General features: G+C 53.8%; 1 protein-coding gene across 1 annotated transcript; it reads left to right on the top strand.

The window, feature by feature from the left end:
* The first annotated feature begins 36 nt into the window (after positions 1-36).
* On the top strand, positions 37-4622 carry CDK9 (cyclin dependent kinase 9). The gene is made up of 7 exons (XM_023743515.1): positions 37-287; positions 744-825; positions 1593-1683; positions 2472-2638; positions 2747-2918; positions 3077-3225; positions 3701-4622. Exons 1-7 carry the CDS (start codon positions 196-198, stop codon positions 4064-4066), a joined length of 1119 nt encoding a protein of 372 aa, XP_023599283.1. The 5' UTR covers positions 37-195; the 3' UTR covers positions 4067-4622.
* Positions 4623-13611: the final 8989 nt, after the last annotated feature.

Here is a 13611-nt window from a genome sequence, read left to right as displayed (position 1 = left end):
CCGGGAACTACAAGTCCCAGGGGGCCTGGCGGCGGCCGACGAACGGAAGAGGCGGGGTCGGCGCCGCGAGGCCGGAAGTGGCCGTGGAGGCGGAAGTGGCGCGGCCGGGGAGGGGCCTGGAGCACGGCGGCGGGACCCGGAGCGGGAGCGGCGGCGGCGGCGGCTGGGGGCGGCGGCGGCGCGTTGGAGGCGGCCATGGCAAAGCAATACGACTCAGTGGAGTGCCCCTTTTGTGATGAGGTGACCAAATATGAGAAGCTCACTAAGATCGGCCAAGGCACTTTTGGGTAAGGTTGGGCCCGGAGGGGCTGGGTGCCTTGGGCCTGCACTCCTCAGGGCCTACGGCGGGATGCACGGTGCCGGGCCCGAGGCGGTCAGGAGGCCACCCAGCCCTAGACTTGTCTCCTGGTCTCGCTAGGCCGCGCTCCATCCCGCCTGGGCCCGACGGAGCTGGCTGGCGGGGAGGAGCCTGAGGCCCGTGATGGGAAGTGGGGAGGGGTTGCAGAGAGGAGCTGGGGAGGGGAGCAGGATCTCTCCGAGAGCGGCCTGGGCGAGAAGAGACTGAGGGGAGGAAGGAGGGGCTCGGAGAGGGATCGCAAGGAGCTCGTGGCGGGGTAGCCGAGTGCCCTCGGTACCAGGCCCCGCCCGGGAGACCCTTTTCCCTGCCCGCCTCTTCTGGTGGGGGAGGGGCCGGCCCCGCGAAAGGGGCCTGATGGGCTTTGGATCCCCCTCTCCACCTGCAGGGAGGTGTTTAAGGCAAAGCATCGCCTGACCGGCCAAAAGGTGGCTCTGAAGAAAGTCCTGATGGAGAACGAGAAGGAGGGGGTGAGTACGGGTCAGGCGGCAGGCGGCCGACTTGAGTTTCCGCCTTGAGTTTCCGCCTTGCTGCTTCTAGGACTCTCACGTGGAGACCTAACTGATGTATAGTAGTTCCGGAATTTCCGTGGTGCAGGGAGCTTGACTTCCAAATTAAATTTCCGAGTTCAAATGTTTTAAAGTATTTGAAATTTTATTCTTCGGCAACTGTGGTTAGGGCCAGGAGGATGCTTGCACGGAGTGCAGAGCGGTTTATGAAATTAGGAAGTCTTTAAACCCTTTTTCTTTAGCGTTTAATTTTGCTTAATATATAATGAAAAATACATGCGTTGGATTTAAAAGAGCGTCTAGTGCTCAACTGAAAAGGAGCAGGTTCCTCTCCCCACTTAGCCCTAGTCCAGTTTTCAGGGACCTACTTCTTACTTAGCAAGGACATTTCTTAATAGTTCTTCTTGTTGTTTTTGTTCGTGCCCGGCAAGTTAAACATGCACAGAGCTAAAATTTAAAGGTTAAGGAAGCAGTGGAGCATTTAGTGACCAATAGTGAAGCGATTTAAGTATCACTATTTCGATTCATTGTCTCAAACCAACTCCTTGAGGAGTGCATACTGCTTTACACCTGTTTTTCAGATGGGGCATCTGCGATAGCTGGTTTCAGAGCCCAAGATTTTACTCTGTCTCCCAACCTGTGCCCCTTAGTACAGACTCTGTGGCCAGTTCCTTGGTCTACAGTGCGCTTCCTCCCTTTGGACGCTCATCTGTCTTTCTCCCACACAGTTCCCCATTACGGCCTTGCGGGAAATCAAGATCCTCCAGCTTCTAAAACATGAGAATGTGGTCAACTTGATTGAGATCTGTCGAACCAAAGGTAAGTTGCTTGGCTCTTATAAGCCTCATTTTCTTCATCTGAAAATGGGAATAAGCTCAGGCTTTGTTGGCAAAGTTGGATCTGGACACACTTAAATTGCTTCTTCTTCACCCAAGCATACCTACTTGCTGGGGTCCAGCCCCAGCGGTCCAGGGGTTCCCAAAGGTGTGGACGGAGTCGGCGAAGAATGTTTTACACGGAGACAGCATTCAGAACTCTCTAGCTTTGCTTAGTCTCCGTGGATCTTCCCTGTGCCTGGCTGAGGCCACAGAGAGAGATCCCAAGGCAAGCTGAGCCTTTATTTTATAGAGAGAGGTAAACAAGGTAGTGGTTTCTATAGTTACACAGTTCTTGTGAGTTTCACTTGTTTTGACCATAGTTACACTTCCTGCACTTCCCTCAGCCCATTAGCTTCCCAGATAAGATCTAGAGAGCCTCATAAGGTCAAGCCTAATTATGCTAAGAAGACTGTGCCCTCTAAGCTGGGAATTGTTTGTGACTTTGCCCACAGGTCAGTCTGAGGCTTAACCCTATATCAGCTCCCCACACCTACTGTGACTGTTTTCTCCGGTCCTTTCGTCGAAGCTGGTGCTTCTCCAGGGCTGCCACAGCACCCGGCCCCGAGGAGGCACTCAGGACCTACTTTACCAGTGAAGGAACACACAGACAGATGCCGGGTGTCCGTGGGCTGGAGGGGTTTAGGAGCTGGTTGTGGAAAAATGAGTTGCGTATGGGATTTTTTACTTTCTTCTTACCCCCATCCCTCCTTCCCATTCTTCCTGCCTCAGCTTCCCCCTATAACCGCTGCAAAGGCAGTATATACCTGGTGTTCGACTTCTGCGAGCATGACCTTGCTGGGCTGCTGAGCAACGTGTTAGTCAAGTTCACGCTGTCTGAGATCAAGAAGGTCATGCAGATGCTGCTCAATGGCCTCTACTACATCCATAGGAACAAGGTGGGGGAGGAGAGACCCAGGCTTGGTCTGACCTTTGCTCCCACTGCTGGGTGGGTGTGGCTAAAGGACCATTGGGAACCTGACTGAGCCCTCTTGCCCTTCCTACAGATCCTGCACAGGGACATGAAGGCAGCTAACGTGCTCATCACCCGAGATGGGGTGCTGAAACTGGCAGACTTTGGGCTGGCCAGGGCCTTCAGTCTGGCCAAGAACAGCCAGCCCAACCGCTATACCAACCGTGTGGTGACACTCTGGTACCGGCCCCCGGAGCTGTTGCTCGGTGAGGACTCCCGAGTGGGCAGAGGGGGCAGGGGCTAGGCACTTAGCCTGGCCTCAGCCCCCCCATTGCCAGGGCTTCTTGAGCCGCCGGCCCTGAGGCATTGCATCTCAGGAGGCCCTCGGGCTCAAGGGGCCCTCCTGGTGCGCTCTTCTTCCCAGGGGAGCGCGACTACGGTCCCCCCATTGACCTGTGGGGTGCTGGGTGCATCATGGCGGAGATGTGGACCCGCAGCCCTATCATGCAGGGCAACACGGAGCAGCACCAGCTTGCCCTCATCAGCCAGCTCTGTGGCTCCATCACCCCTGAGGTGCGTGGCCGGGCTGCCTGGGCCCCTGGTCCCTGCAGGATGCAGAGCCCAGAAGTCTCCCTGGCAGGGGAGGAACGGGGAGTGGGACAGAAGGAAAGCTCCTCTCTGGAGAGGGGGCAGGTGGAGGGACAGGACCTGCTCTTTAGAGCCGCGCAGGCTGGCTGCTCCATCACCAGTTCTGTGGCCTTGGGCAAGGCATTTGGACTTCTCACCTGATTCGAGTTTCTCTGCTGTGAAACAACTGCCTGTGTCGGCTGTGGCACACATGCTCCAGGCGATTTATATAAAAGGGCCTGGCCCTCGGTGCCAAACACATGGTCACTGCTACTTTGACCTTGGAGGGGTCGAGTTCACCCTCCAGGGGTGGTGTGGAAGCATCTGAACAGAGAAGTTTTAGTCCCTTCAGGTGCTTGACCAATGGACAAGCCACTCGTCTCCTGAACTAACTTTATCCTCTTTCCATGCCTTCCCCCAGGTGTGGCCAAATGTGGACAAGTACGAGCTGTTCGAGAAACTGGAGCTAGTGAAGGGCCAGAAGCGGAAGGTGAAGGATCGGCTGAAGGCCTATGTGCGTGACCCCTACGCACTGGACCTCATCGACAAGTTGCTGGTGCTGGACCCGGCGCAGCGCATCGACAGCGACGATGCCCTCAACCATGACTTCTTCTGGTCTGACCCCATGCCCTCGGACCTCAAGGGCATGCTCTCCACCCACCTGACATCCATGTTCGAGTACCTGGCGCCACCACGCCGGAAGGGCAGCCAGATCACCCAGCCTTCCACTAACCAGAGCCGCAACCCCACCAATACCAACCAGACGGAGTTCGAGCGTGTCTTCTGAGTGGCGGGCGGCGCTGCTGCCTTTCCTTAGGGCTCTGTCTTCTGCTCTGTGACTCGCGCTGTGGAGACGATGGGGCATTTGAGTTTTTCCTCCAGCGCATATTTCGTCTTATCCCCATCTGGGCACTGGGGATGCCATCCGAGTGGACTGGAGTAAAGCTTTGGCTCAGTGTCCAGGGGGGCACTGAGGCTACCTCCCTGGTTCCCTGGCTCTGGAGACTGTCCAGAGCGTCTCCACTTACCTTAGGACAGGATGGGGTGGGGGAGAGGTGCACCCCACCAGTGACTTTCTAGGTTCCCAGCATGATGGGAGGAGGGACAGGTCCTCACCCATCCCTGGTTCTTCTCTTGGCCTAAGAAACTGGCATGGGGGACACCAGCTGGAATATGGGCTGCTCCTGGCCTGAGCCTCAGGCGCCGGGGCTGGCAAAAACCTGGTTTCTTCAGTAGGAGAATTTTATCATGTTTGCTTTATTCGGTTGTTTAAAGACATTCCTGGACACAGTTTGACCAGTTGCAATTAAAGTTGATTTTTTTTTCTTTTTTCCCCCCACTAAGTGGCTGTATGCTTTGTTCTGTGTTCAGGCTCCCAGCTCTTACCCTGCAGCCAATAGGTTGGGCCTCACTGTTGAAATTTGATTTGTCAGATCTTAACTCATCTTTGTCCCAGTTCACGTTCCCTGACATAATGGTACAGGACTTCTGTCTTTTTCCCCCCATCTGGTACCTTCCAGACTTGCCATCTTGCTTCCCTAAGGGCATGTACCACGAAGCTCCCCGGCTCCTCCGCTCTGTCAGAGGGAAGACAGGTGAGAAGAGGCCTCCTTGGCGAGGGAACTGGAGAGGGTCTGGGGTGAGCTGGGTGGGCAGAGACCAGCTGGCGCAGTCCATTGTGGCTGACAGACAGCTGTGTTCAAACTTGACCCATGAGCGCAGGCGGCTGAGCCCTATCGATGGAATAACAGTTAGACCTGGAGCTTGCAAAGTTCCTTAGACTCTTGGGAGACAGTGGAGGGGAGATGATCAGCGAGCTGAAGGGTTTGCAGGGCTTGGATAAGGTGGAGGCTGGATCTTGGGGCTCAGAGCTGGGACCCTTGGAGGAGCAGCACGTCCTGAGTCAGGTTGGGGGCAGGAGTGTTTGAGGTGAATTCTCTATTCTTTCCCAGGAGGAGGCCTCTTGAAGGGCTCAGGTAGAAAGGTTGGCAAGGTCTCTCACCAGAACTGTCCTTGTGAAAACTGGCCCAGCTCACAGCTTCAAAGGTTCTTGGCTAGTGGGTTAGTTTCTTTTTAATATTTTTATTGATTTCAGAGAGGAAGGGAGAAGGATAGACAGATAGAAACATCAGTGATGAGAGAGTCATTGATCAGTTGCCTCCTGCACACCCCCCACTGGGGATGGAGCCAGCAACTCAGGCATGTGCACTTGGCCGCAATCGAACCTGGGACCCTTCAGTCCGCAGGCCGATCAGATTGATGCTCTATCCACTTAACCAAACCGGCTAGGGCAGTGGTTCTCAACCTGTGGGTCGCAACCCCTTTGGGGGTCGAACGACCCTTTCACAGGGGTCACCTAAGACCATCAGAAAACATATATATAATTACATATTGTTTTTGTGATTAATCACTGTGCTTTAATTCTGTTCAATTTGTAACAATGAAATTGGGGGTCACCACAACATGAGGAACTGTATTAAAGGGTCGCGGCATTAGGAAGGTTGAGAACCACTGGGCTAGGGCAAGGATTAGTTTCTTGAGGCTGCCATACCCAGTTGCCACCGACAGGTGGCTTACAATAACCTCCGTTCTGTTGGCTCTGGAGGCCAGAAGTCCGGAATCTAGGTGTGGCTGTGGTTCCTTTCGGAGGCTCTGAGGGAGAACACCCCGCTCCCTGCCTCCTAGCTCCCAGTGGCTGCCCCGTCCTTGGTGTCCTTGGCTTGTAGACATATCCCTCTACTCTGTCTTCACGTGGTGGTCTTATGCTCTGTGCTCTCTCTCATGAGGACACCAGCCACTGGATTTAGGACTCCCCATGACCCAGTATCACCTCCTCTTAACCAGTTCTGTCTATGAAGTCCTTTTCAAACAAGGTCACATTGTGAGGTTCCAGGTGGACATGAATTTTGGGAGGATGCTATTCAACTTAGTACAACTAGTAATCCAAGGACAAAAACAGCAAGGTGTCCTACAGCTACAGCAACAAGGTGGCTAGGTTTTAAATGACGTGACTATAGCAGGAAAGCTCACAGGGCCAGTTTAATTGTTCAAGGTAAGGGTTTTTTCTCTGAAGGATCAGGTTTCTATAAAAGGTTCTTATTCTTGGACCCAGCGATTCCACGTAGAGAAATGTCTTAGGAGCAGTTGTCCCGTCTGTCTTCTCATGGAGTCCCCACTGGAGGAGGCGAGACAAGGCCCACCGGGCACGCCAGTGTTAGACGTCTGGGGATTGAGGGCAACAGATGAGGTAAGAAGTGACAAGAGGGAGAGTGGGTTCCAGAAGCTAAGGGACAGTGTTTTTAGGGGGAGGGAGTGATCATTTACACAAATTCTGATGGGTCCAAAAGAGAGTGAGGGCTGACTGTTGGGCTTACCTGCGGCGAGGTCAGTGGTGACCTCGACAAGAGCCATCGGGTGGACTCCTTCCTCCAGACCTGCTGGGAGCAGCAGGGTCACTGGAGAACAGGAAGAAGGGAGCGGAGGACAGTAAGTAGGAGCCCCTCCCATGGAGGGGGATTAGGAACAAGCGAGTCTCCCTAGGCCAGTGGTTCTCAACCTTCTGGCCCTTTAAATACAGTTCCTCATGTTGTGACCCAACCATAAAATCATTTTTGTTGCTACTTCATAACTGTCATGTTGCTACTGTTATGAATCGTAATGTAAATATCTGATATGCAGGATGGTCTTAGGCGACCCCTGTGAAAGGGTCGTTCAACCGCCAAAGGGGTCGCGACCCACAGGTTGAGAACCGCTGCCCTAGGCTAAGAGCCTAGGCGTGTGGGATTCTTGTCCCATAGAAGGGCCATGTGGCCACGCCAGGGCTGTAACCTGAAAGGCCGCACCCCTAACCTGTTCCTGCTACCTCCGCCCTGTGCACCCACCCTGTTCAGGGCAGCCCTGCATGTGGGAAGCATAAACCTCCATCAGCTTAAATAAGAGCAGTGCTTTAACGCCCCGTACATACTAACCCCATTCGGCGGGGAAGGGCGCCTCTAGCAGCTGGTCGGGGTCGGTGCAGCCAGGACAGGGCAGGGCCCTGGGCTTGAAGCTGGGCGAGGAGAGAGGATGTCCAGGTACGTGCACTGTGCCGGGAAGTGGTTCCAAAGGCAGCAGGTGGGAAACACGCCACTTGAGCCCATTTTATAGGGAAAATAGTCACGGGAACTCCCCGTGGTTATTTGGAGCGGTTCTGTTCTTTTTCCCCGTGTTTTCTCATGTTCCCTGAATTAATGTTTTCATTCATGCACTCAAACCATATTTTAAAACAACCACAAGCAGGCCCCAAACCCTGGAGCTTCTGGCCCCAAGCTCCCCCTACACCCCACTTCCCCATAGAACACCCCAGAGAGGAGGTCAGGACCAGTGGCAGGCATGGGCCCTGTTATTCATCCCAGTCTGTGGAGGGAGGTGTGTGTCCAGAACATTACCCCGAGGCACAGTAGTGTCTGGCACTTGTGAATCTCAAGTGGCAACAGGAAAGGTCTTACTAGCGGCTGTGTTCGGACGGCCCTCGGGCCCTCAGTGCCACCCTGCAGGCTGGGAAACGGGTCTGTGTCCTGGCTTCTTAACCAAATGATTTGGAGAACCACAGCCGCTCCCCCCAGCAGGCTTAGACTCACCCCTGAATTCTACTCCCCCGTCCTCAGGGATCCCAGCGGGCCAGGGCCCGGGCAAATGGGTCCTAACAATAAGGGGAGGTAGGCTGTGATAAAAGGCCCAACAAAGCCAGCGCCTAGCGCTACAAGCCTCCCACGCGGGCCTCTCCCTGCGGTGTCCCCGCCTGCCTGCTCACCTTTAACCCCCACCCAGTTGTTATTTAACTCATGGGAACTGTACTCTGGAAACCTCCAGGGAGGACATGAGGTCCCTGGGCAGGTCCCAGGATGAGAGCAGGAACCTATCAGGTGAGACATTCCTCCCTGCACAGGGGAGGCCCTGGGCTTCTGGGTGGGGAGAAGGCGGATCTTGGGTATCCTCTCAACTCCCCCTCCCGTCTCCAGCCCAGCTAAAGCCTGGGCTTGCAGAGGTGGCCTGCGGTCAAGGCCCGCCTGCGTGGGGAGCATGAAGGCCAGGGATGAAAGGGGCCAGGTCCTTCGCTACTTCCTGGCCAGTGGCTGAGAAGCTGTGGTGTGAAGCAAGCATGGAGCAGCCGAGCCCATCCGGGGGGCCTTTCTCGGCTACATCCGCCTCTTTCCAGGTAGGAGAGCGCTGTGACCTTGGGCCACAGCCGGGCGCCTGCCTCGCTAAGCCTCTGTTCTTTCTTTTGTACAAATTGGTGTGCATATGCCTCAGGGGTCCGAGATCATCAGCCATGATGAGCCCACACTTTCAAGGACAACCTTGTCATTGATAAGCCTTGGTCTCAGGGTGGTCAGGGGCCCTGAGGCTTGCCCGGTGGAGGCTCCACAGGAGCCCCACCCAGTGTGGCTGTGGAGGGTCTCAGAGCAGAACCGGCAGGCGGGGCTGCTGGCAGAGCTACCTCCAGGGGCCTGTGTGCCAGGCCTGTGTCTGTAGGCTGGTTTCATCTGATTGAACTCTCAGGACTACTCTGTGAAGAGGACTGCTAGTTTCATTTTAATAACAGCCCTGGCCGGTTTGGCTCAGTGGCTAGAGCGTCAGCCTACGGACCAAAGGGTCCCAGGTTCGATTCCGGTGAAGAGCTCAGACCTTGGTTGCAGGCTCCTCCCCAGCCCAGGCCTTGGTCGGGGCGCCTGCAGGAGGCAACCAATCAATGTGCTTCTCTCACATTGATATTTCTCTGTCTTTCCCTCTCTCTTCCACTCTCCCTAAAAATCAATGGAAAAATATCCTCCTGTGAGGATTAAAAAAAAAAAAAAAAGAAACACCATTGATGATCTCAGTAACCTGCAAAAAAAACAATAAAGGCAACATGGATCAAGTGTTCACTACCTACTGGCCCTGTGCCATTGTTATCTGCATCGTACAGATCTGAAACCATTATTGCCTGCAGTTTATAGATCTGGTAGGTGTGGTTAAGAGCCGTTAAAGATTTCTAACCTTGGCACATGGTAGAGCCCTGGCTCTGTGTCTGGGCCCAGCATCTCTCACTCGGCCTCATCCAGCTCCCTGAGGTGGGCACCACTGCAACCCCCACTTTCCAGATGAAGCAACAGGGCTCAGCGAGGTGAGGAGGCTCACCAAGCAGCGGAAGCCTTCCAGCTTGGCTGGGGCAGGGACTGGCTAGGGCTGGGGATGGGAACCCTGGGCTTGGCTATGAGGGGTGAGCGTAGACCTAGGTTCATGTCCTGATAGACACTAGATAAGCCACTTAGCCTCGCCAAGCCTTAGTTTTCCTCTTCTGTTGAATGGGTATCACAAGAAGGTGCCTCCCTCCCTCCCTGTGCTGCCTGAAGCCCCGGCGAGAATGCAAGGCTGCAGTAGCATTGCCTGGGGCCGCACGCCAGGCTGGGCCATGCCTTCCTAGTCCGCTGGACAGAGCCTTGTGCCCAGCAGCCAGGGTTTGGAGACAGTAGCTCCTACACGGTTATCTGGGCCCTCTCACTTTGAGGCTACACCCCTAGGGAGATGAGGTGACTTGCCCAGGTCACATGGTGTGGGTCCTTTTGGGGGAGAAAACTGAGGGAAGCCCCCAGGGTTGGTGAGTGTTGCACTTCACAGGGCTCCTCACCAGCCCCAGGTCCTCCCTTTGAAGTAAGAGCCAGCTCAAGGCCACAGCTCTGTTAACCAGATGACCAGGTCACCTCACTGGGCACAGGGCAGCGAGTGGGGCAGCGTCCAGGGGGTGGCTTGGGGGTGGAGTCTGGTGCCCAGTGAATGATTAAGTCACTTCCCCTCTTAGGCCGTTGTCGCCTCCTCTGAGAAATGGGTCCTGGAACAGAACCTTCCTTGCAGGGGGTGTGAGGATCCAAGAAGACAGGTGCATGTGAAGGGCCTCTGCACCATGCTGGTGTCTACAATGCACTCACATGAACTCTTATTTAAGAAAATCCAAGTTACAAATGAAAAAAATTAGCCAGGGATCCCCCAGCTTGATCAGAGGGGCTAAGTCAGTAGTTATGGGAATCAAAGGAGCTGGGACAGAGCTGCACCCTGCTGGCTGGTCCCCTCGCAGGTGGCTTCTCAGGTCCTGTTTCCTCGCCTGTAAAATGGGCTCAGCGCAGCGCCTGGCCAGGAGGGGGCTCAAGAAATCTTACCCCCAGGGAGCAGGTGCCACAGACAATGGTCACAGAGGGTGAGATAACAAATTGAATAAAACAAGCATTTTCCCTCTGAAAAGCAGTAAGATGGCTGCTCTCCGGTTCCAGCAGCGAAGGCTTTCCCCAGCTCAGAGGGGAGGAGGCAGGCCTGAGCCAGCCTTTCTGTGGCCTGGCTATCGCACGCCCCGCACCACACGCCTGGCGCCCTCCTGTGGCCATGAGTAGGGACCCAGGAGCTTCCGGGAAGCCACACCAGGTTCCGGGGCAGTTTGGGGCCCTCGCTGGGTCTCAGTGTCCTGACCTGTTGGACCAGAAAGTCAGACAAGAGGTGCGCCGAGGTGCAGCCACCCAGAGTGGTAGGAATCGTCCGTTCTTTTTCCTAATTATGCCTGCTCCAGGGGAAATTTTATAAAATCCACAGAAGCAAAAGGAGGCAAAAGTCACCTCTAGCCTGGCCACCTGGAGCTAATCACTGTTCCCACTTAGGGAATAACTTCCAGGCTATTTCTAAATTATTATTTTAGCAAAAATGGGATCCCACTCTCCATACTGTCTCACCAACGGGTTTGACCCCTTAATAGTCTCATATCACAGTTCACACCTCTGACTTTTCAAATGAAAAGCAATGATACAAAGGAGGTGAGCAGACTATGAAGGAAATACAAAAGGTTTTTAAAAATAAGGTAAGGTGCCCAGCCTCCTCCAAATAAAATAAATGCAGCCCTGACTGCATCGGCCTGCGGACTGAAGGGTCCCAGGTTCGATTCCGGTCAAGGGCATGTACCTTGGTTGCGGGCACATCCCCAGTAGGGGGTGTGCAGGAAGCAGCTGATCGATGTTTCTCTCTCATCTATGTTTCTAACTCTCTATCCCTCTCCCTTCCTCTCTGTAAAAAACTCAATAAGATATATTTTAAAAAATAAAATAAATGCAACTGATAACTAACCCGAGAATGCATTTTTCCACATGTGATATTGACAAGGGTCAAGGTTGGCTAACGTCTGTGTGGGTGAAGAAAGGGCTGGCTCATGCCCGCGGGGGTGGGAGGACAGTGTGGCAATAAGTATGAAAGTATCAAATGCAAATCACCTTCAACCCAGCGGTTGCTTGTCTTGGAATTTATGCATCAGATACCCTGGCACATGAAGAAATGAGGAGGATAAAATGTTCCTGATTGTAGCACTGCTTGTGATGCCAAAATCCTGGAAACCTGAATGTCCTTCCGCAGGAGGCTGGTCACATACACAGTAGTACGCCCACACCAGGCAGCTAATGGGGCGGCTCTTATGTACTGACACGGCTCAGAATCAGGTCCAGGATATAAAGGCATGTGGTAAAAGTACAACACAGACCTGCCTATATGGTCTGCTACCTGTGACTGTAAAAGAAAAATCTCTATATATTTGTATTTGTTTATAGATACATGAAATTTCTCTGGAAAGATCACAAGAAACAGAACTTTGATAGCTTTGAGGGGAGGGGAGTTAGGATGCTGGCACCTGGAGTGGGACGGGGGCAGAGAGGCTAGGAACAAGGACTCCCGGTGCCAGAGTAAAAATCTTGATTTTGTGACTTGGGCATGTCCCTTTATTCCTTTGTGCCTCAGTTTCCTCACCTGTGAAACAAAGAAGATATTACTACCACCTGTTTCATAGGATTGTGATGATTAAATGAGCAACGAGGTAGAAAGTGTTTAGAGCAGTGCCTGGCCAGAGAAGTGCTACTTAACTGTTTGCTAAGTCCTTGTCTTAGAAGAATCCTTATACGCCTATTGTTGAGTAAGAAAGTTGACAAATCGGGGGGAAAAGGAGACATATGTAAAACTTTAGACAATAAAAAAAAAGAAAGTTGACAAAAAATTATCATCTGCATTGACAAGGTCCTGTAGATATCTAGGTGTGTCTTTGATTTCACGAGCATAGAAAACTGTGGGACACACGGTTGTCAATGATTTCCGAAGGAGGAAGTGAGGGGAGGGGTAAGCAAAAGAAATTTAAAACTTATGATCATTTTTATGCAGTTACTAAATGATATACATGTGTATGTATGGAGAAAGTTTCAATTATTAAAAAGAGAAAGAAACCAAGAGAGGAAAGGACCTCTTTATCTCCCAGGTGCCGCCACCTGGCCCTGATGTGAAGCGCGGAAATCCAGCCAGCTAACTAAGGCGTCTTCCCAACACCTCATTTGTTTATTTCAAAATCAATCTCTGATAAACAGTTACCCCCATGCCTGCAGGAAAGGGAGAGAGGTCCTGAAATTCCATCCGTTTTCTGAAGGATTGCCTTTCATCTGTGGGAACTTCTCTACAGGGATGTTTGCAGCCACCCCTATCCCGCTTCCTAGACCTCAGCTGTCAAAAAGGGACTCTCCATACTACTGTTTCTGTGGAGGAGAAAGGCGCTCCCCCACACAGCGACTCTTCAAGTGCAAATCTAACCTTGTCATCTCTTTCAAAACCATTTTTTTGTCATCCAAATTTCTTACCAGGCCACACGGTGCTGCTGGATGTAGCATGCTGGCACTATGGGGCTCAACCAGGTGGAAGTGCAGTTCCTGGGTGCCTTTCACACATCGTTCCCTCCGTTTGCCAGAAACCGGTCTCCCACCGCTACCCCTCGCTGACTCCCCTTACCCCCGGCCTCCCCCAGGAGGCTGCTTCCTTCCAGAAAGACTTCCCAGGCTGCCCAGGGTGGGCTGGGGACGCCAGTAGCGCAGGTGCCTGGTTTTTGCTCTGTTGCCCACAATCGGGCTGTCAGATTCGCGAGGGCAGGGACCGCACCCCCGCTGCCTGTGGTCTCCGTGTTGATTTGGGACGTTGGGGGCCGCGGTGCAGTGACTGCTATCCGGTCACTTCACCCGGCTCGGAGCTGGTTCGGAGCTGGTTCTGGCCTGGAGCGGAGGCTGAGGGCTGCTGACAGCGAATGGCTCTTCTGAGGGATGTGGCCTCGGGAGGAGGATGACAAAAGCGGTGCAAGTTTACCAGGGGAGAGGCCGCCCAGGGGTACTTGCCCCTCATAAACATGGGCGCCCCGGGCTCGGAGACGGCCCCTCACAAGGATGGCATCCGCGGGCTCTCATTGGTCCCGGTGGGCTCCTTGGGCGGCGCTGATTGGTGGAGGGCGGGGCGGGGCGGGGCGAGGAGCGCCGGGGT

This window comes from Myotis lucifugus, unplaced genomic scaffold (genome assembly GCF_000147115.1).
Source record: "Myotis lucifugus unplaced genomic scaffold, Myoluc2.0 scaffold_397, whole genome shotgun sequence".
Classification (NCBI taxonomy): Eukaryota; Metazoa; Chordata; class Mammalia; order Chiroptera; family Vespertilionidae; genus Myotis; species Myotis lucifugus.
The sequence above is the reverse complement of the archived record's forward strand: the minus strand, read 5'-3'. Positions and strand labels throughout refer to the sequence as shown.